This window comes from Triticum aestivum, chromosome 1B (genome assembly GCF_018294505.1).
Source record: "Triticum aestivum cultivar Chinese Spring chromosome 1B, IWGSC CS RefSeq v2.1, whole genome shotgun sequence".
In the NCBI taxonomy this organism is placed as follows: Eukaryota; Viridiplantae; Streptophyta; class Magnoliopsida; order Poales; family Poaceae; genus Triticum; species Triticum aestivum.
In genome coordinates, this window is record NC_057795.1 from 3,899,699 (window position 1) to 3,921,123 (window position 21,425).

The 21,425-nt window shown below is 47.5% G+C and overlaps 1 protein-coding gene across 1 annotated transcript; it reads left to right on the top strand.

The window, feature by feature from the left end:
• Window positions 1-723: 723 nt before the first annotated feature.
• Window positions 724-3,893, top strand: LOC123083345 (uncharacterized). The gene is made up of 7 exons (XM_044505412.1): window positions 724-1,035; window positions 1,327-1,611; window positions 1,693-1,863; window positions 1,951-2,034; window positions 2,164-2,409; window positions 2,504-2,698; window positions 3,414-3,893. The coding sequence occupies exons 1-7, from the start codon at window positions 725-727 to the stop codon at window positions 3,832-3,834; spliced, it is 1,713 nt and encodes a 570-aa protein (XP_044361347.1). The 5' UTR covers window position 724; the 3' UTR covers window positions 3,835-3,893.
• Window positions 3,894-21,425: the final 17,532 nt, after the last annotated feature.

A 21,425-nucleotide genomic window follows, 5' to 3' on the forward strand; every position in this document is an offset into this window, starting at 1 on the left:
CTCATATTATTACTCCAGGTATTCATGTTCTGTACAAAGAAAATATCACTAAACTATATTGCAAAACACTTCCTCCACAACGTGCAGGGTATCATCTAGCAAGTATGGAAGACCAATTTCCAGGCCAGGTTGCCGCTCTGCAAGCTGACCCGGCATGTCCTTGTGTAAGCTATATTGTACAAAAAAGTTGACAATAATCATATTTGTAGTTGCAGGACGGTTTGCTGAAAAAATACACACCTCCTCCCAAACATCACGCATTGTTATTATCGGAGGGAAATAGTAAGAAAATTCCTTTTTTTAAAACGGCCTTGTCTCACGTATTTGGAAGGTAGCTCGCACAAGCAGAATAAAGAAACTCTTATTTTAACAGACAGAATACGAACGTCTTTGTTTTTTAAGAACGTCTTATTAGCTGTCTACATAATAAAACTCATAAGACACTCCGCACCATTCACCAGGGAAACGGTCTGCGCTTGCATCAGCGGGGGTATAGGGGCTGTTGCAGAAATTCTAGAAAACGTAAGGTCGAAGGCGTAACGGAATTGAAATCCATGTGACTGAACGTCGTAAATTAACTAGAGGGGTAGTGTAGTAAATGGCCTTCCTATTAGCTTTGGCTGAAGAGGTGGTATAGTGAATTCTAGTCAACGGCGCTTCATCATCTCTTGCAGTTTCCCCTGGCTCAGCCCCACAAATGACAGTTTGTAGAAGAGAGATTCCCATGGATAGAAAAGTGCTTCCCATGGATCCGTTTAGGGCGGAGAGCGGGTGGGAACCAGGAACTGGTGCAGAAGAAATTCGATTGAGAGTTGCAGCTGTGCGGGATCATCTTCTTTCCGAATTTTATGAAGCCACTAGGGCGATGGTGATTCTACCCGGGTGTGGTGATCTACAAACAGCCGAAGGAGCAGCTCACGAGGAATTGGGAGTTGCGCTGTATCGTCTTATGAGTGCAGTTCCCACCGGCTGGACTTGGTGGAATTGGCGAACAACAGAAGCTGAAACAATATACCACTTCATTCAAGAACTGCGGTAAGATGTTGATTTTCTTCCAGTCTCATGCATGGTTGTCTCCTCCTGAAGGTCGTGCTTGGATAATTAACCTTAGCTACACGGGAACTAAAGGGGAAAAACTATTTCTGTATTCGTAGACATCCCGTTTGTGTTGGGTGCTGAGCTACCAGGTTAATTATGTTTTTTTATCAGCAAAATCGATAGCGTTGGATCGGATTTTAATTACTAGCGCTTCGATGGTTGTGAGATGCACATGAGATCCTGACAAAAATTGCTTTAGAAACCTAATTTGTTTTTGCAAACCTGCAGAATGGAGATTTCGATATACAGAGACTGGGGTGTGAAAATTTCTGCCGAGGAGCATCGTTTCACCGAAATGCTTAAAACTGTGCTTGATAGAGCAGACAAGTTCTTGTCTGCTGGAAACACCATCTTACATGGCCAAGCTCAGGTAACGAAGGGAGGAAACACTCTACTGAAGTCTCTGAATGCTGTTTCTTCTGAGGTGGTCCAGATTTCTGGGAAAACTTCGCCCAAGCAAAGCAGTTACATTACGAATCGTCCTTGCCCATTATATGGCGCGAACTGTGTCTGGTAAAATGAAATTCTTCAATCATTCTTACAGTCTACTATGTTTTATGAGGGCAATATGGAGTAACCGGAACTTGTTATCAGTGTACGCTTTCTTGGTTGCATAATGGAAGGTCCCAGTGTGCAAAACTATATCGCGGATCCTTATGAGTTAGGTGGCATTTCTGAGAAGCCCAAACCCCAGTTACCAAATACTTGCTCAGATGAATGCAAGGATGTGCATGGTCTAACTGGCGCTGAACCAGAAAATCAATGGTAATTTACTTATCGCTCGTGGTACCCTATTATGTTTATTTTCCTGGTGCATGGATCCATAAGTTTTGACTTATTAACTCTGAACAGCGTGTTTTTGGCTTCGACTGACCCAATCAACGTAGTGAAGTCTGGAGGAATCGATTGGGCACTTCTCACCCCGGTTTACTACAGGTTAATTATGTTACTTTTTTACATCGAAACTGATGTAGTGCAGGCTCAGATTTTAATGACTAGAGCTTCGAGAGAGATTCTAACAAACATCGTTTTTACAAAACTAATATGTCGTTGCCAAACCAACAGAGGAACCTTTCATCGGGCAGCTTCTGTTGTACATCTCGATGTGCCCCCGGCTCCAATACACACAAGGAGGATGGGTATGATGCGAGATATATATGCTATTGAGGATGTCGCATGGTACAAAGATCAGACTTCTTCTATTGAACGTGAAGCATCGTCGTTCATCCAATTTTCCGTGGAAACTTCACCCAAGGGAGGCGTTGACATTAAGATTGGTTCATACAAAATACATGTGCCGAAATATGGAAGGTGAATGAAATTTTCTTCAATCTTGTATACAGTCCATGTTCAATGATGGCAATATCATATCAGTGTAACTGAAACGTCCTTGCTAACATATCAGTGTACACCGCCCACTCGTTCAAATGGTGCTCTTTGCTGACTCGCTGTATGGTGCAACATTAGCATGTCTCAAATCTATTGTGCCCAAAGGCATCGTTAATCTTTATGAATCAGGTCGCATTTCTCAGAAGCCCATACCGCAGTCAACTAATCCAATTGTGGACGATCTCACTCACGCTGAACCGGAAAATTATGTGTAACTTCTTTATCCCTTTGTAATTTTCAAGTTTACTTTCCTTATGCCATCGATCAGTAAATTTTGAGTTCTTAACTCTGAACAGTGTAACTCCTCCCATGGATAAGAACATCTTCGTAGCACATCACACAGTTATATAATTTTGCATGCATCCAAATTAGACCTAACTAGCACAACACAACTAGTGACAACCTGAAAAGTTCACTCTTATCAAATTAGTTGTCTTATACAGTACTAAACTAGCTAGCTAGTACTCCCTCGGTCCCAAAATAAGTGACTCAAGTTTGTACTAACTTTGTACTAAAGCAGTGGCGGAGCTAGAACAGATCTTCAGGGAGGGCCAAACGCAAATTATGCATGTTTGGGGGGGCCAAAAGCTCTATTTTCTCTAATCTAAGCAGGCTCAAAAACAGTTTCTTCATATCTTTTACAAAGCCTGGGGGGGCCACGGCCCCTGCAGGTCTCAACGTAGCTCCGCCACTGCTAAAGCTAATACAAAGTTAAGTCACTTATTTTGGGACGGAGGGAGTATGAAGCAAGCTTTTCGGATCAAAATTATCAGAATATGAGATATACTGAGTGTATGCATGCAAGTATGTAAACCTGTATTTTAGGCATTTTCACATTAAAGTTTGAGCATTTTGCCGTTACACACTCAGAATATTCTTTCGTTTGTTTCGTCAAAAACATAATTTGTTTTTTTAAACTCGCCCAGCACTACTGATTATGTCGACCGTCGCATCTGTGGCAATATTGAGGCAGAGGGGAAAACCGCAGCTACCTGGCTGATTGATACCGGCGCTGTGCACCACGCAACAGGAAAGCTTTCACTCATGTCTGACGTAACAACTGAAGCTGATGATGATCTCTTCATGACGGCGCGGGATGGTGTTCGCATGCGGGTCCATGCCCAAGGCTCTGTGATAACCGATACGGTGGTTCTCCCGGACGTGTGGTACATCCCAGGCCTCACCAAGAACGTTGTCTCAGCTTCCCAGCTCAATCAGCTCGGCTACAGCATCGGGTTTACCCGCGGCACATGCTTCATCAGGAGTGCTACTGATGGCACACTCATTGGCAAAGGGCATGTTTCAGAAGATGGGCTCTTTGAGACGGACTTCCTCAAAGTCAGTTAGAGCATCAACTCCTTGGCGACACTATATCATTGAATACTTGATAATAAAAGGCCTCTCTGCCGACCTACGTGTTGCAGTTGGCAAAACTAAATTTATCCCCGTTTCCCATATTGTGCATTTATCATACTGGAAACAATGGTGCTTGTGGCGTGTAACCTAAATAAGTAGTGCATTTGCTTGCAGCTTCTATGCATGGCTGTATGGACGAATGCAGCTTAATTCGTTAGCAACATGATGCCTAACGAATTATGAAACCATGATGGATCAATTTGCTATCTATGTATGACTATTTCCTATACTGGGTCTATGTGTGATCCTCACAAACATGCATAATTGTATTATTTATGTTCCATTGTATCAATCATTTTCCATGTTTCCTTCCTCATTGGTTCCACTGGAAGTGTTTCACCATTTCATAGTGGCTTAGCTATGAGATTAAATCATGTGCAACATACCCTGGAGGTCTACAGATGTACCCGTACGCTCCGTTTATGGTTGTCTCTATAATGTGAGTTGTCTACAAGCTTGGAGGCCAGGGCGAGGGATACTTTTACCTGACATGAATGGCAGCATGATCTTCGGATTGACCCTGCTACGTCTTATGCGTTATATAGTCTCATGATTACTTGTATTCCACCTTTCTTCTATTTTTCTGAACGTCAACTTCATTATGGCTATGTGCATCGCAGTTATGCAGAGGCCAGGTGCAATGCTTAAACCTTTTAAGTAATAAAGAACCCTTTATCGGAAAAAATATCCTGGAGGTCTGAATCAAGGCAAAGGTAGATTTCATTTTTTTAATCTAGATTGTATAGGGAATTGCCCAGAACTAGCAATGTGAGGTAAGAGAATATTGCTCCCTTTCTCAATGCACTATGAGTCAATACAAACACCCTTTCTGAACAAAAAAACTATTCTCATTCATGACACAAACCGCCTTGGGGATGCTCATCAAATCTTCTTTTTGGCTGAATATGTCTAAGGCGAGGGGAACACAAAAGCTTCTTGCCTTTGTCATCACAAATGCTTAGTTTGCCTATGATCTCTTCTACGCCTTCACGACCATCATTGTCGGCAATGGTGCCCGCACGCCTTTTCGGGATGCCCCTTGGGTTCAAGGTAGAAAGCCCAAAGACATTGCTCCGCTCATCTATGATGCAACCTTAAGAAAGAATTGGAAAATCAGAGAGGCCCTTTTGGACAATGCTTGGATATCCAAAATCAAACTGTCCAACAATTTCTCGATTGCTCACTTCCGTTAGTTCCTCCCACTTTGGGCTAGCATTCAAGACTTGTAGTTGCAACATGACATGGAGGATGAAATTGTGTGGAAACACAGTGATAGTGGGCTCTACTCCGCAACTTCTGCTTACAAGGCACAGTTCCATGGCATGCTCAGCTCGCCATTGGAACAAGTGATATGGAAAGTTTGCCCCCCTCCAAAAGTGAAGTTCTTCTCTTGGCTGTCCGCCCAAAATAGAGTGTGGACAACGGACAGATTGGCCAAACATGGAAGGCCAAACTGCGGCCTTTGTCCCCTCTGTTGGCGCAAGCAGGAAACGGTCGATCACCTTATTTTCAGACGTCGGTTTTCCGTTCGGCTATGGGCCATGATCAAGGAATGGCGGCAACTTGAAAGCCTCGACACCTCTGCCTGGCATCATTTTGAATCCACCAAAGAGTGGTGGATCGCGCTCTCGGACTCCTACGTCCCCAACAGGAAGGAGTTGGCCTCCCTTACCTTGCTCACCTCTTGGGCCGTCTGGGACGAGAGGTGTTCCGCCACAAAAGTGCACCACCATTTGTAATTCTAGCCTTCATCAAAGGGGAGGCGGAACTTTGGGTTGCATCATTTGACCGATAAAGGGGAGTAACATATATATTACATCATTTGACCGATAACGGTTTCTTAGCTTGAACGTTGTCGTTTTTGAGCGAGCTTCTTTCCCTTCTTGTTCGTTGACGAATAATTGAGCCCCTCATTGTGAATTTTCCTTTTTTATGGAGAACGATCTTTCTTAGGTAATGTAGTATTGATTCTTCTTTTGACGTATACTTCATCGTCATCGTCATCTTCCCTCATTGGGTTGCCGTACTGGTCGTAGTCTTCCTCGTTGGCGACTCCACCCATTCCAATGATGTTCCTTTTGCCTCTCCTCACGACAACATGATACGTCTCCATCGTATCTACTTTTGCAAACACTTTTGCCCTGTTTTGGACTCTAACTTGCATGATTTGAATGGAACTAACCCGGACTGACGCTGTTTTCAGCAGAATTGCCATGGTGTTATTTTTGTGCAGAAATAAAAGTTCTCGGAATGACCTGAAACTCCACGGAGATTATTTTGGAATTAATAAAAAATACTAGCAAAATAATCAAGGCCAGGTGTCCCACACCCTGTCCACAAGGGTGGGGGTGCGCCTACCCCCTGGGCGCGCCCCCCCTGCTTCGTGGCCCCCCTGGAGCTCCACCGACCTCAACTCCAACTCCATATATTCACGTTCGGGGAGAAAAAAAATCAGAGAGAAGGATTCATCACGTTTTACGATACGGAGCCGCCGCAAAGCCCTAATCTCTCTCGGGAGGGCTGATCCGGAGTCCGTTCGGGGCTCCGGAGAGGGGAATCCGTCGCCGTCGTCGTCATCAACCTTCCTCCATCATCAATTTCATGATGCTCACCGCCGTGCGTGAGTAATTCCATCATAGGATTGCTGGACTGTGATGGGTTGGATGAGATTTATCATGTAATCGAGTTAGTTTGTTAGAGTTTGATCCCTAGTATCCACTATGTTCTGAGATTGATGTTTCTATGACTTTGCTATGCTTAATACTTGTCACTAGGGCCCGAGCGCCATGATTTCAGATCTAAACCTATTATGTTTTCATGAATATGTGTGAGTTCTTGATCCTATCTTGCAAGTCTATAGTCACCTACTCTGTGTTATGATCCGGCAACCCCGAAGTGACAATAATTGGGACCACTCTCGGTGATGACCGTAGTTTGAGGAGTCCATGTATTCACTAAGTGCTAATGCTTTGGTCCGATACTCTATTAAAAGGAGGCCTTAATATCCCTTAGTTTCCAATAGGACCCCGCTGCCACGGGAGGGTAGGACAAAAGATGTCATGCAAGTTCTTTTCCATAAGCACGTATGACTATATTAAGAATACATGCCAAGATTACATTGATGAACTGGAGCTAGTTCTGTGTCACCCTATGTTATAACTATTGCATGAGGAATCGCATCCGACATAATTATCCATCGCTGATCCAATGCCTACGAGCTTTTCACATATTTATTTTCGCCTAGTTATTTTATCGTTGCCACTGTTACAATTACTACAAAACTGCTACTGTTACTTTTGCCACTGTTACCGTTACTTCCATACTACCTTGCTACTAAATACTTTGCTACAGATATTAAGTTATCCAGGTGTGGTTGAATTGACAACTCAACTGCTAATACTTGAGATCACTCTTTGGATCCCCTTGTGTCGAGTCAATAAATTTGGGTTGAATACTCTATCCTCGAAAACTATTGCGATCCCCTATACTTGTGGGTTATCACAACACGGATGGGATTGCTCTGGTCGGTTATGAAGAGGCATTGTGTCACATTCTTAGTGTGTACCCATGGCTCGTTTTTTGCGATGGCATTCACGGTAGCATTCTTGGCGTCGGGTATAGTCATGGTAGTGAAATACCAGTTTTCTCTATCGACATTCATAGCCCATCTACCACGGAACATCGCCGCGTTGTGCAGTCCAGAGTAGTCAAGCTCACAGATCTTCTCGACCCTTCTATAAAACCTCTCAGTTGTGCCATTGTCGCTGCCGGTCATGCATTCCATCGTCACCCCTGAGTTCTGAAAATCATAGTTCATATCTTTGGCCTCCGTGTAGAAAGTGTATCCGTTCATATCGTATGCCTGATAGGTGACGAGGTTGGGTGAGGGGCCATGTGCTAAGGCGTATATGATCAATGTGTCCTTAGAGCCCTCTTCTAGGGGATTCGCAAGAATATGCTCTTTGAACCAATGCAGGAAAGTGCAGTTGTGCTCTCTAGTAACTTCGGCGTCCGTCCTGCATACCCCCAGTCACGATACTTCTCTGCGATAGTTTCTTTGTAGAGTGTCACGAAAGGATCTACCTGGTCTAGGTGTTGTAGCACTATCAAGTTTGCTTTGTGAAAGTTGTTGCATCGATCTGAGTAGGCCACTTGCAGTTCCCTGCGACCGTTGGAGTGACCTTCTCCTTCGAGCCTCCCAACGTGCTTCTTAACGGGCAAACCAACACGAGGCGGCCGGCTGCGCCATATAGAAAATTATTGCAGAAAGAGATTCATTCTTGTGTCAGATAGCCCTGGACGATGCTTCCATCTGGACGGGACATGGTACGAACGAATCATTTGATGATCCCGTTCATCCTCTCGAACGACATCGTGTTGTGTAGGAATGACGACACCATGTCTATTATGTCGTCCATAATATGGACACACAGATGCACCATGACGTCAAAGAACACGAGAGGGAAGTACATCTCAAGCTCATTTAGTATCACAACGATCTCTTCCTGTAGCCTTTGAAGCTGCTTCACACTGATCGACTTTTGAGAGATGATGTCGAAAAAGTTGCAGAGACCAGTAAGCGTGTCACGGGCATGCTTGTCCATTGTCCCTCTAAGGGCAATAGGTAGTATCTGCGTCAACATCACGTGACAATTATGAGACTTCATCCCGCTAAACCTTTTCTACTTGGGGTCTAGAAATCTGCTTATCTTCCCACAGTAACCGGAACTGACTTTGATTCCCATAAGGCACTTGATGAATGGATCGATCTCTTTGCACTTAAGGTGAAGCATGAAGGGGGCAATAATCCTCTTCCTTTACTTTTTGCCCTTCTTCTTCCGCGCCTCTGTCTCCGTCTCTGTCTCCTCTGACTTTTTACGGGGCGACATGTGCAGATCTGCCCTGATTTTCAAATATTGCAAGTCTTTTCTTGCCTTCAGCCCATCCTTGGTCTTATCCATCATGTTTATCAGTGTCACAAGCAAGCTCTCAAGGACATTCTTACAGATAGGCATTTGTTCAAGGCAATGAGGTGTGTCGAGCTTGTGCCAGTACTCCAAGTCCCAGAAAACAGACCTTGTCTTCCATACCTTCAGTAGCGACTCCGGCACCTTTTTCATCATCTTTCCTAGCGTGGGGCACTGTTCCCAGTTTTTCAACTTACATGGAGGTCCTCGATGCTCAGCCTGACGATTGAATAGATCTCCACGGTTTCTCCATGGGTCGTCCTTCTCGACCCATCTTTGATGCCCCATATACATGATTTTCCCAGACCCGCCATTTTTCGTTGAAGTTAGTTGCTGAGATGTCGTATCATCCATGCACTACGTGCATCCGCAATATCCATGGCACACCTAGCCCGCGACATATCCGTAATCGAGATAGTCATGCATCGTCGTGATCAGCGCAGCTCTCATATAGAAATACTCGCCTTTTCTGGCGTCCCATGTCTTGGTCAGTGTTTTCCATAACGTGTCTAACTCCTCTTGAAGTAGCCCCAGATACAGATTAATATTATTTCTCGGTTGTTTCGGCCCTTGAATCAGCATGCTCATGTGTATGTACTTTGACTTCATGCACAACCAGGGGGGGGGGGGTTTGTACATCCATACAAACACGGGTCATGTGCTATGGTTGGTGTTCTGGTTGGCAAACGGATTCATGCCATCGGTACACGTGCCGAGCAGGATGTTCCTTGCATCACATGCGAAATACCGATATTCAACATTGAACGCTCTCCACTGGCTTCCATCCATGAGGTGTCTCGGATTAGGATCATCTCCGTCGTTGGCCTTTGTCCTCTCCGCGTGCCAATGCATGAGCTTTGCTTCCTTGGGATATATAAAATAACATTGCAGATGGGGAGTGATCGTTAAGTACCATGCAAATTTCTAGGGAGATTTCTTCCTGGCTGAGGGAGTCCTGGATTAGGGGGTCCTCGGACAACCGGACTATGTACTTGTGCCGGAGTGTTGGACTATGAAGATACAAGATTGAAGACTTCGTCTCGTGTCCGGGTGGGACTCCTTTGCGTGGAAGGCAAGCTTGGCAATTCGGATATGTATATCTCCTTCTCTGTAACCGACTCTGTGTAACCCTAGCCCCCTCCGGTGTCTATATAAACCGGAGGGTTTAGTCCATAGGACAACAACAATCAAATCATAGGCTAGCTTCTAGGGCTTAGCCTCTACGATCTCGTGGTAGATCAACTCTTGTAATACTCATATCATCAAGATCAATCAAGCAGGAAGTAGGGTATTACCTCCATCGAGAGGGCCCGAACCTGGGTAAACATTATGTCTCCCGCCTCCTGTTACCATTAGCCTTAGACGCACAGTTCGGGACCCCCTATCCGATATCCGCCGGTTTTGACACCGACATTTATGCTTTCATTGATATTTCCACTATGTCATCACGATAAGGCTTGATGGCTCCTTCAATCATCTACAACGATGCGATCCAGGGTGAGGTTTTCCTCCCCGGACAGATCTTCGTATTCGACGGCTTCGCACTACGGGCCAACTCGCTTGGCCATCTGGAGCAGATCGATAGCTACGCCCCTGGTCATTAGGTCAGGTTTGGAACCCTGAACTACACTGCCGACATCCACGGAGACTTGATCTTCGACGGATTCGAGCCCATGTCAGGTGCGCCGAACAGTCACGATGAGCATGACTTAGATCTGCCATCGGATGGTGTCCGGGAGATCACACCTACGGCTGCCCCGACCCTTAATCCGGAGCAGATCATGCCATCTGAGGACGGGTGGATGGACCCTGCCACGGCCGCACACTCAGCGGCGATATAGCCGAACACAGACTTCGCCTCCAATGAGGCCTATGTCATTGGACCCTCGGACTCGTCTCCGGCCATAGGCTCCGAACCGCGTGCATCCATGCCTATCAAATATGATTGGGCACCGGTCATGGAGTTTACCAACGCGGATATCTTTCAGCACTCGCCCTTGGGCGACATGCTAAATTCATTGAAGTCTCTCTCCCTGTCAGGAGACTCTTGGCCGAACTATGTCTGGCTTGAGTGGGAAGCGGATGACGAAGAAATTCGTTCCCCACCCACCACCCACTTAATAGCCAGTGTCGATGACTTAACTGACATGCTTGATTTTGACTCCGAAGACATCAACGGTATGGATGACGATGCCGGAGAAGAATAGGAACCACCGCCTAAAGGGCGCTGGACAACCACCTCATCATATGATATATACATGGTGGACACACCCAAAGAAAACAACGGTGAGGAACCGAAGGATGCAACGGAGGATAATCCTCTTGAGAAGCAACCAAAGCAACGACGTCGGCGCCGCTCTAAATCCCACCACAGTAAAAACAGTGATAACAGTGCAAGAAAATAATACCCTGGTCGACTCCAAAGGCAACGACGACCTCATGGACCCAGTGATGAAGCAGGATGAGCCACGGGACGACGAACATAGTCCGGGGCCGCTGTCCGATCATAGCGATGGCGGAGATAAAACTCATAAACCTGTCTCCGGAGAGGAGAACAGTCCGGACGACGATGCACTCATCATCCCGGAAAGGCACTTGGAACAAGAGAACCTCCTTAGAAGACTTATAGCCACCATGAGGAGCTTGAAGAAGCAGAAGCAAAGGCTTAAGGCCGCAAAGGATACGCTCAACCGCAAATGGAACAAAGTGCTCGACACTGAAGAAAAATACGATGGCGATCGCCACACAAAGAGCTACCCAAAGCGCAAGCTGCTCCCTGAATTCGACGACGAGGCCATAGAGCCCATTCCGCCGAAAAATAATACGACCAATCCTCCGGACCGACCACCTCGTGGCTGCGACAGGACGGCTAATGATGCCGCACACAAGTCAGCACACGATTTACGTGAGCACCTGGACAAAAAAGCCGGTATGGCCAGGTCCATCTATGGATCTAGGAAGCGTGCTCTGGTGCAGGATCACAACCACCAAAACGATTATACTGATCGAATACCAGCTCGGAATCAACACCAAACACTACAACCGTCGACAGCATGCCATGACACATCCAAATACAGGGGTGCCGCACACCCCCTGTGCTTCACCAATGAGGTGCTGGATCATGAATTTCCAAAGGGATTTAAACCCGTAAACATAGAGGCATACGATGGAACGACAGACCCTGCGGTCTGGATTGAGGACTTTATTCTTCACATCCACATGGCTCGCGGAGATGATCTCCGCGACATCAAATACCTGCCCCTCAAGTTGAAGGACCAGCTCGACACTGGTTGAAAAGCCTCCCTGAAAATTCAATTGGAAGTTGGGAGGAACTTGAGGATGCTTTCAGGGCTAATTTTCAAGGGACCTATGTCCGACCTCCGGATGCAGACGATTTAAGTCACATAATCCAACAACCCAGAGAGTCAGCGCGTAAGCTTTGGAACAGATTTCTCACCAAGAAGAATCAAATTGTCGACTGCCCGGATGCCAAAGCCTTAGCGGCTTTCAAGCACAGTGTTCGGGACAAATGGCTCACCAGACACCTCGGCCAGGAAAAGCCAAGGACAATGGCAGCCCTAAGAAGCCTTATGACCCGCTTCTGCGTGGGCGAGGACAATTGGTTGGCCCGTAGCGGCACCAGCGACCCGGGCACATCCGAAATCAGGGACGACAATGGGAATCCGCGACGCAATAAAAACAAGCATCGAAATAACGAAGACAGCCCGGACAACACGGCGGTAAATGCCGGATTCAAGGGCTCTCGACCTGGTCAATAGAAAAACCCATCTAAAGGCAGCAGGGATGGACCGTCTAGCCTAAACAAAATTCTAGACAGATCATGTCAGGTTCATGGCACCCCCGAGAAACCTGCAAATCACACCAACAGAGAATGTTGGGTCTTCAAGTAGGCCGGCAAGCTAAATGCCGAATACAATGGGAGAGAGATGCCAAGTGAAGACGAGGACGAGCCTCGCCAGCTGAACACGGGGGGACAGAAAAATTCCCGTCAGAGGTCAAAACAGTGAACATGATTTACACAACTCACATACCAAAGAGGAGGCGCAAATGCGCACTCCGAGACATATACACTGTAGAGTCCGTCGCCCCCAAGTTCATCCCATGGTCGGCCTGCCCGATCACTTTCGATCGCAGGGATCATCCGACTAGTATCCGACATGGAGGATTGGCTGCCTTGGTGCTCGACCCAATAATTAACGGATACCATCTCACCCGAGTCCTTATGGACGGCGGCAGTAGTCTTAATCTGATATATCAGGACACTATCCGCAAAATGGGGATAGACCCGTCAAGAATCAGCCAAAGCAGTACTACCTTTGAAGGAGTAATACCAGACGTAGAGGCCCGCTGTACGGGCTCTCTAACATTAGAGGTTGTATTCGGTTCTCCCGCCAACTTTCGAAGCGGAGAATTAATCTTCGACATCGCTCCATTCCGAAGCGGCTATCACGCACTACTCGGAAGAACGACCTTCGCTTGTTTCAATGCGGTACCGCACTGCGCTTATCTTAAACTTAAGATGCCCGGTCCACATGGCGTCATCACAATCAGCGGAAATACATAGCGTTACTTATGTGCGGAAGAATATGTGGCAGCTCTAGCAGCTGAACCACTGAACGGCCTCCCCAATCCGAACAAATGATCGGTTGTAAAGACCACGTGACACGGCTAGACTTGTCCGGCGCAGCACTAGTTGTAGCATCCCAGATAAACCTGAGCTTGGGTCGATGAATATACCCCCATATGTGGTACTAGGGGCTGCCTGCATGTAAAAGGGCCCATAGTTCAGCTCGACCCTATTACAGATGATCATCGTGCTACACCCTTCCAGGATACGGCACAACGGAGAAAAAGGTGCAGACGTGCAACAGGGCCTCGTTCAAAGGTTTCTTTTTAGATTAAGACCCTGTGTAAACCTTTTTTATTGTCTCTTGTTGCTTCACACCCTCCGGGCACGTAAAATAACAGAGAGGGATACTGGCGTTATTGGCATTTCATCACGCCGGATTAATGCACGTACCTGGATATTCAGGGCTCATTATGGAGGGCGATACTAAGCCCAGTATATGTTTTAAAGTCCGAATATCTTCGGGACTGTTCGGCGTCACGAGTTTGGCCTTATATGCATCATCTTCAAATCATGTCTTTGGTCAATAGTTGGGTTTGGCTGGCTCCCGTGTTTTGCTACCTTATGTTCCGCTCTATCGGCTAAGGTGGCACCGGGAGAACTACTGCGATTGTGCCCTGGCTCACCTAGATGAGCACCTCAGTAGAGAAAGCTGAAAACTGACTGTCATGATAAAGCGAGAGACTGGTCAACCACTCGATGACTCAGCGGAATCTTCACGATTCCTCCGCATTAACGAAGGACCGTTTTCCCGGTCAAGTATGTACACGCACCGTATTCGGATGACCGCGGAAGTACCAGGGGCTATATAGTATCCCCACCGTCAAACTCCTATGGCTAAGTGAAAGTGTTAAAGCTATATAGTCCGATTGCCTTGTTCGCCCCGCTATCACCTCCTTAAACGGACCAAGCCGTTGGATCAAGTGTGATTACACGCTTTACCGAACACCCCCGCGTTATATGCGTGGGGGCTGAAACCGACGACTGCAAACTTTCAGGTTATATACATACATACATAAACGGCCGCACAGGAGGCACTATAATACTTTACGGGCAAAAGTATAAATACAACCTTTATAATCAAAATAGAATTGTTTTTACAATCAAGATACATGTCACTGGAACATGGTACTCTTTGAGCACTGAGCCTCTATTAAACGGGCACCTTCTAGGACTTCTTCAAAATAGTGCTCGGGCGAGTCTTGACCCCCGGGCGGACCCCTGGTTGCAATAGCGGTGGCCTCCTTCTCCGCCTAGTATGCCTTAACACGGGCAAGAGCCATCCGCGCACCCTCTATGCACGTCGACCTCTTGATAGCATCGATATGCGGCACATCACGAAGAAATCGTTGCACTAAACCAAAATAACTATTCGGACTTGGTTCCTTCGGCCAAAGATGATCCACAACAGACTTCCTGGCAAGCCTGGACAACCTATGGAGCTCGGCCCACTCGGACATTTGCTCATTCGACAGCAGTGGACGCCTTGGATTACTGAACTGCGACCAGAACAATCTTTCCACCCCATGAACTTTCTGATCTTTGAAATACTCAGTCACGTCAGTAGCACTCTTTGCTAAATCCAAGTATGCGTCTGCCGAACTCCACAATTGATCAAGAGGGGCATACTTCGGATTGCCGAACTTCGTCCGCAATAAGAAGGGCTTCCCAGCCGCGATATCTCCGGCTTGACGAAGCTCCTCCCATGCTGCTCTTATTTCAGAGCGTGTTTCCTTGGCTACTTCCAAAGCCTTCTTCAAGTCAGACGCTTTCGCCTGGCTTTCCCTTTCGAGGAGCTCATAGCGGCTGGCGGCATTTTGCAGCTCAAGAGCCATGTTGACTATTTTATATTCACTCTGGCAATGAGCAGCCTATTCGGCTTTTAACTCTTCGGATGCCTTTAGGGCGGCCGCATCGCTTCTCCTGGCTTGTTCCTTGGCCCAAGCAAGTTCTGCCCGAAGGGTCTCCACGGCGGCAGCTCCATCTGCAATCAAAGCATATTATAAATACTAGCATCATGCTCCTCTTAATATTTGCTGAATATACATACACTATGCCTCATCAAGCCACTTGTTCACAAGCATGATGTCCGCATCCGCCACGTCAAGCTCCCGCCTCAATTCGGCAAAATTAGCAGTCCGGTCAGCCGCCGGACCCTCAGTCGCCTGCGCATGAAAGCGGCGCTATCATTACCTGAGACAATGATCCTCTGCTTGTCGCCTCTGGACGGCAACTAGAGTCTCAGGGGCTACTATCTATACAGAGCACAACTAGCATGTGCGGTATAGTCAAAAATATATATATTACTTTGCGTACCTCAAAGCCTCTTAGTCGGCTTGTAGAAGCTTCATTCAAACCGCTTTTTGCGGATGAAATCCTCTCAACCACCTTACCCATTAAGGTACGGTGTGCCTCTGAGATAGCCGCTTGCTCCAGAAGACCCATCAATGTGTCCGGTTGTACACCAGATAATTCTGGGCTTTTTCTGTTGGTCTCCTTAGGAGCCGAGAACCCTGTACTTCGGGCGGCCGAAGACTTACCTTCTTGCCTATGCGGATCAGGAGAGATCCTCCGGGATGACACCTCAGGGTTGTTCGCCTCATGAGGCGGGGACGCAGGAGGAGGCGTTTCGCTCTCCATCATATCCGGAAGAAGATCCCCCGAAGACGAACTTTGTTGAGAAGGGCCATGAGCCGGACTGCAAAACATATGTCTCAGTTATTATTCTCGGGAAAAGCAGGGCATATTTACTAATGTGCCTTTGTTTACTTACAGCTCGGCTGACGGCTGGCCCCCCTGTGGGCGCTGTGCAGTAAGGATGCCCTCTGGGGCAGGGCCCCCTGATTAGGGTTTCTTCCCTCGTTTGAAAACCTCCATTTCCAAATCTTCAAGGGCGCCCGTTTTCTTCCCGTGGGGGAGGGGATTTTAGATTCACCTCCCCAATCACCCTCCTTCGCGGAGGCACTAATTCCCCTGGTTTGGATGTGTAACGTATGAAGCCCGCTTTTGGCTTCTCTGTTCCTCACCTCATCTTCTCTTGATGGCACTTGATAGGGTGCGCGAGTCAGCATCCTGGTTAGTACAGGATCCGGCGAGCCTTCGGGAAGAGGGGGCGAACACCTGATCCTCTCCACCTTTCTTATCCAGTCCTGGCCGAGGGCAATTTTTCAGAGTGATGTTGTAACAAATATAATAACAACATGTTCAGTCGCGGGGTTACTTACTTGGGTTTCTGGACGATTGCAGTTCAGACCCGCATCCTCGGTGGTGTCCGGACACTTTATTCGTGATCCGAAGAATAATCGATACATCCCTTCGAGCGTCATGCCGAAGAAGTATTCAATAGTTCGCGGTCCTTCCGGGTTGAGCTCCAACATATGGAGAGATTGATGTTGGCATGGCAGGACCCGACGAACCTAGCATTACTTGAATTACTTTGACGAGACTGACATCCCTCTTTAGGAGATCTTGGATGCGACTTTGCAATGTCAGCACGTCATCAACTGGCCCCCAGTCCAGCCCTTTGTTGACCCATGATGCCAGCTGGGGCGGAGGGCCCGAGCGGAAGGCTGGGGCGGCTGCCCGCTTTGTACCTCGGGGTGTTGTGATGTAGAACCACTCCCGTTGCCATAAGTCGGACACCTCCAGGAAGGAACCCTTTGGCCATAGGGCGTCGGTAACTTTGCTTATTATAGCACCTCCGCACTCCGCGTGTCGCCTGTCGATCATCTTCGGCTTCACATTGAAGGTCTTGAGCCATAAGCCGAAATGTGGGGTAATGCGGAGGAAGGCCTCACACATGACGATAAACGACGAGAGGTGAAGGATGGAATCTGGAGCTAGATCATAGAAATATAGCCTGTAATAAAACATGATCCCTCTTACGAAGGGATCAAGACTAAAGCCTAGCCCTCGGAGGAAGTGGGAAACAAATACATCACTCTCGTTCGGTTCGGGAGTGGGGATAACCTGCCCTTCAGCAGGTAGCCTGTGGGGGATTTCGGCGGTCAGATACCTAGCCTCCCTAAGCTTCTTGATGTCCTCCTCTATAACAGAAGAGGCCATCCATCGGCCTTGAAGGTTGGATCCGGACATGGTTGAAGATCCGGAGCACTTAACCTGAACCTTGGGTGTTGGAACTCGAGGTAGGGGAAGGGAGGGATTGAGCGTGGAAAGAAAAGGACAGGTCTGGACCTCTTTATAAAGAGGGTGAATATCAAGCGTCCTCTGCATGGCCGTTTGGAACTTGCCTAAAACCGAGGAGTCATACTAACGACACGATTGGGTTACCCACACCCGTATTGATGAGGATACCGTGATAAGGGGAACACGATCTCTGCTTCGACAAGACGTGCCAATAAAACCGCCTCGCAATACGTGCAATAGCAGGCTGGGAAAAATGGTTCGTATAATAACCGGGTAGCAGCGTGATGACATGCTATGAAAAGTTGTCAGCAGATTAGATTTGTGGAATGATGTGCTCTCTACGGTTGTATGTGGAATTTGTTTTGCAGAGCCGGACACGATCCTTGTGTTCAAGATCTTCTATGGAGTATTCGGAGAAGGAACCCGCCTTGCAATGCCGAATAAAATCTACGCGCCGGACTCATCGTCATTGAAGCCTGGTTCAGGGGCTACTGAGGGAGTCCTGGATTAGGGGGTCCTCGGACAGCCGGACTATGTACTTGTGCCGGACTGTTGGACTATGAAGATACAAGATTGAAGACTTCGTCTCGTGTCCGGGTGGGACTCTCCTTTGCGTGGAAGGCAAGCTTGGCAATTCGGATATGTAGATCTCCTTCTCTGTAACCGACTCTGTGTAGCCCTAGCCTCTCTGGTGTCTGTATAAACTGGAGGGTTTATTTCGTAGGACAACAACAATCATAATCATAGGCTAGCTTCTAGGGTTTAGCCTCTACGATCTCGTGGTAGATCAACTCTTGTAATACTCATATCATCAAGATTAATCAAGCAGTAAGTAGGGTATTACCTCCATCGAGAGGGCCCGAACCTGGGTAAACATTGTGTCCCCCGCCTCCTGTTACCATTAGCCTTAGATGCACAGTTCGAGACCCCCTACACGAGATCCGCCGGTTTTGACACCGACACCGACCTTCTTGTATTGAGAAGCATTGCACACCGGACAGCTAGTTTTTTTCCGCGTGCTCCTTCCGATAAATTATGCAATCGTTGATGCATGCATGGTATCTAATGTGCGGCAAATCAAGAGGGCACACGATCTTCTTGGCCTCATCCACACTAGTAGGACATAGATTCCCTGCGGGAAGAACATCCTCTAGGTACTTGAGAAGCTCATCGAGGCTAGTGTCAGTCCATTTGTTTTTAGCCTTCATCTTCAGGAGTTCGAGCGTGAAACTCAAGTGGTCACCTCGGGATCACAACCATCATACAATGGAGTGTTCAAGTCTACCACCATTTACTGCAGCTTGGCCTCCTCTCTAGAAGCAACTCTGTCAGTAGTCATCTCTTTGCGAAGTAGTGCTTGAACATGAGGGTCCCGCACGATTGAACTTAGTACCGATGAAGGCTGTGGCGTGGCATCCACATTTTCTCCGTCGCCATGTCCGGCCCCTTCTCCGCCGCCATGTCCGGCCCTTTCTCCACCGCCATGTCCATCCTCTTCCCCACCGCCATGTCCGTCCGTTGTCGATCATCTCTTCGTCTTGCCCCGTGTCGTCATTGCTTGCCCCGTCGACGTCCTCAACATCATCATCCGAGTATAGCCATCCATGAAACTAGTCATGAGCAGGTGCGCCATCACACGACCATCATCACAGGGGTCAAGCCAAACTCCTCCTTTGCATCTTCGACATAGACATACAATCTCTGTTAGGTTATTTTCTTTCATGTCCTGCACCGCTGAACGCAACCACCTATCCACCATCGTTCCACTGACCAACATGAATGCCTGCACGGTAATAAAAAACAAATTGATTATAAAAATGCATGCATGCATCAAAGTCATACAATAATTCGGCATGACCATCCCTAAAAATAGGACGTATAGAGTTCGCCTGGAATTCGCCGAAATAGAAATAAATCGACATTTCGGCAAAACATAGGAAACTCACAAGCACAATTCGGCGGCAACTCATGCCACACACACAATTCCATCATATCACCCGATTATGTCATATCGCACACATACACACATTTCAATTCTTGTAAAATCATAAATTTTTAATCACATCTCTCGAGATCGAGCACGGTGATGATGATGTCGATATATAGGTGTCGCCACACACACCTATGGAATGATCAAAAGTGGACAAGCTCTTCTTGATAAGGCTAGATCTAGTTAGGGAGGTACATAGGTCACTTCACTAAATACTAGATCTACCTAGCTAGCTAGTTTGGGAGGAGACTGTTGGAAATATGCCCTAGAGGCAATAATAAATTAGTTATTATTATATTTCCTTGTTCATGATAATCGTTTATTATCCATGCTATAATTGTATTGATAGGAAACTCAGATACATGTGTGGATGCATAGACAACACCATGTCCCTAGTAAGCCTCTAATTGACTAGCTCGTTGATCAATAGATGGTTATGGTTTCCTGACCATGGACATTGGATGTCATTGATAACGGGATCACATCATTAGGAGAATGATGTGATGGACAAGACCCAATCCTAAGCCTAGCACAAAGATCGTAGTTCGTATGCTAAAGCTTTTCTAATGTCAAGTATCTTTTCCTTAGACCATGATATTGTGCAACTCCCGGATACCGTAGGAATGCTTTGGGTGTACCAAACGTCACAACGTAACTGGGTGGCTATAAAGGTGCACTACAGGTATCTCCGAAAGTGTCTGTTGAGTTGGCACGAATCGAGACTGGGATTTGTCACTCCGTGTAAACGGAGGTATCTCTGGGCCCACTCGGTAGGACATCATCATAATGTGCACAATGTGACCAAGGGGTTGATCATGGGATGATGTGTTACGGAACGAGTAAAGAGACTTGCCAGTAACGAGATTGAACAAGGTATCGGTATACCGACGGTCGAATCTCGGGCAAGTATAATACCGCTAGACAAAGGGAATTGTATACGGGATCAATTGAGTCCTTGAAATTGTGGTTCATCCGATGAGATCATCGTGGAACATGTGGGAGCCAACATGGGTATCCAGATCCCGCTGTTGGTTATTGACCGGAGAACGTCTCGGTCATGTCTACATGTCTCCCGAACCCGTAGGGTCTACACACATAAGGTTCGATGACGCTAGGGTTATAAAGGAAGTTTGTATGTGGTTACCGAATATTGTTCGGAGTCCCGGATGAGATCTCAGACGTCATGAGGAGTTCCGGAATGGTCCGGAGGTAAATATTTATATATGGGAAGTCCTGTTTTGGTCACCGGAAAAGTTTCGGGTTTTTCCGGTAACGTACCGGGACCACCGGGAGGGTCCTGGGGGTCCACCAAGTGCGGCCACCAACCCTGGAGGGCAGCATGGGCCAAGTGTGGGAGGGGACCAGCCCCAGGTGGGCTGGTGCGCCCCCCCACAGGGCCCAAGGCGCAGGGAAGTGGGGAAGGGGGCAAACCCTAGGGCAGATGGGCCCTAAGGCCCACCCTAGGTGCGCCTTCCCCCTCTCCCCCTTCTGGCCGCCACCAGATGGCATCTGGGGGCTGCCGCCACCCCTGGGGAGGGAACCCTAGAGGGGGCGCAGCCCCCTCCCCTCCTCCTATAAATAGTGGGGGTTTTGGGGCTGCCCAACACACGAGAACCTCTCCCTCTTGGCGCAGCCCTACCTCTCTTACTCCTCCTCTCCCGCGGTGCTTGGCGAAGCCCTGCAGGATAGCCACGCTCCTGCATCATCACCACGCCGTTCTGCTGCTGCTGGATGGAGTATTCCTCAACCTCTCCCTCTCTCCTTGCTAGAT

Excerpts from the sequence above, each read along its gene's own strand:
- LOC123083345 (XM_044505412.1), top strand. The coding sequence starts at position 725 with ATGGATAGAAAAGTGCTTCCCATGGATCCGTTTAGGGCGGAGAGCGGG. Across the intron at positions 1,864-1,950 it reads GCTGAACCAGAAAATCAATG|CGTGTTTTTGGCTTCGACTG; the intron begins GTAATTTACTTA and ends AACTCTGAACAG. Across the intron at positions 2,035-2,163 it reads CTCACCCCGGTTTACTACAG|AGGAACCTTTCATCGGGCAG; the intron begins GTTAATTATGTT and ends CCAAACCAACAG.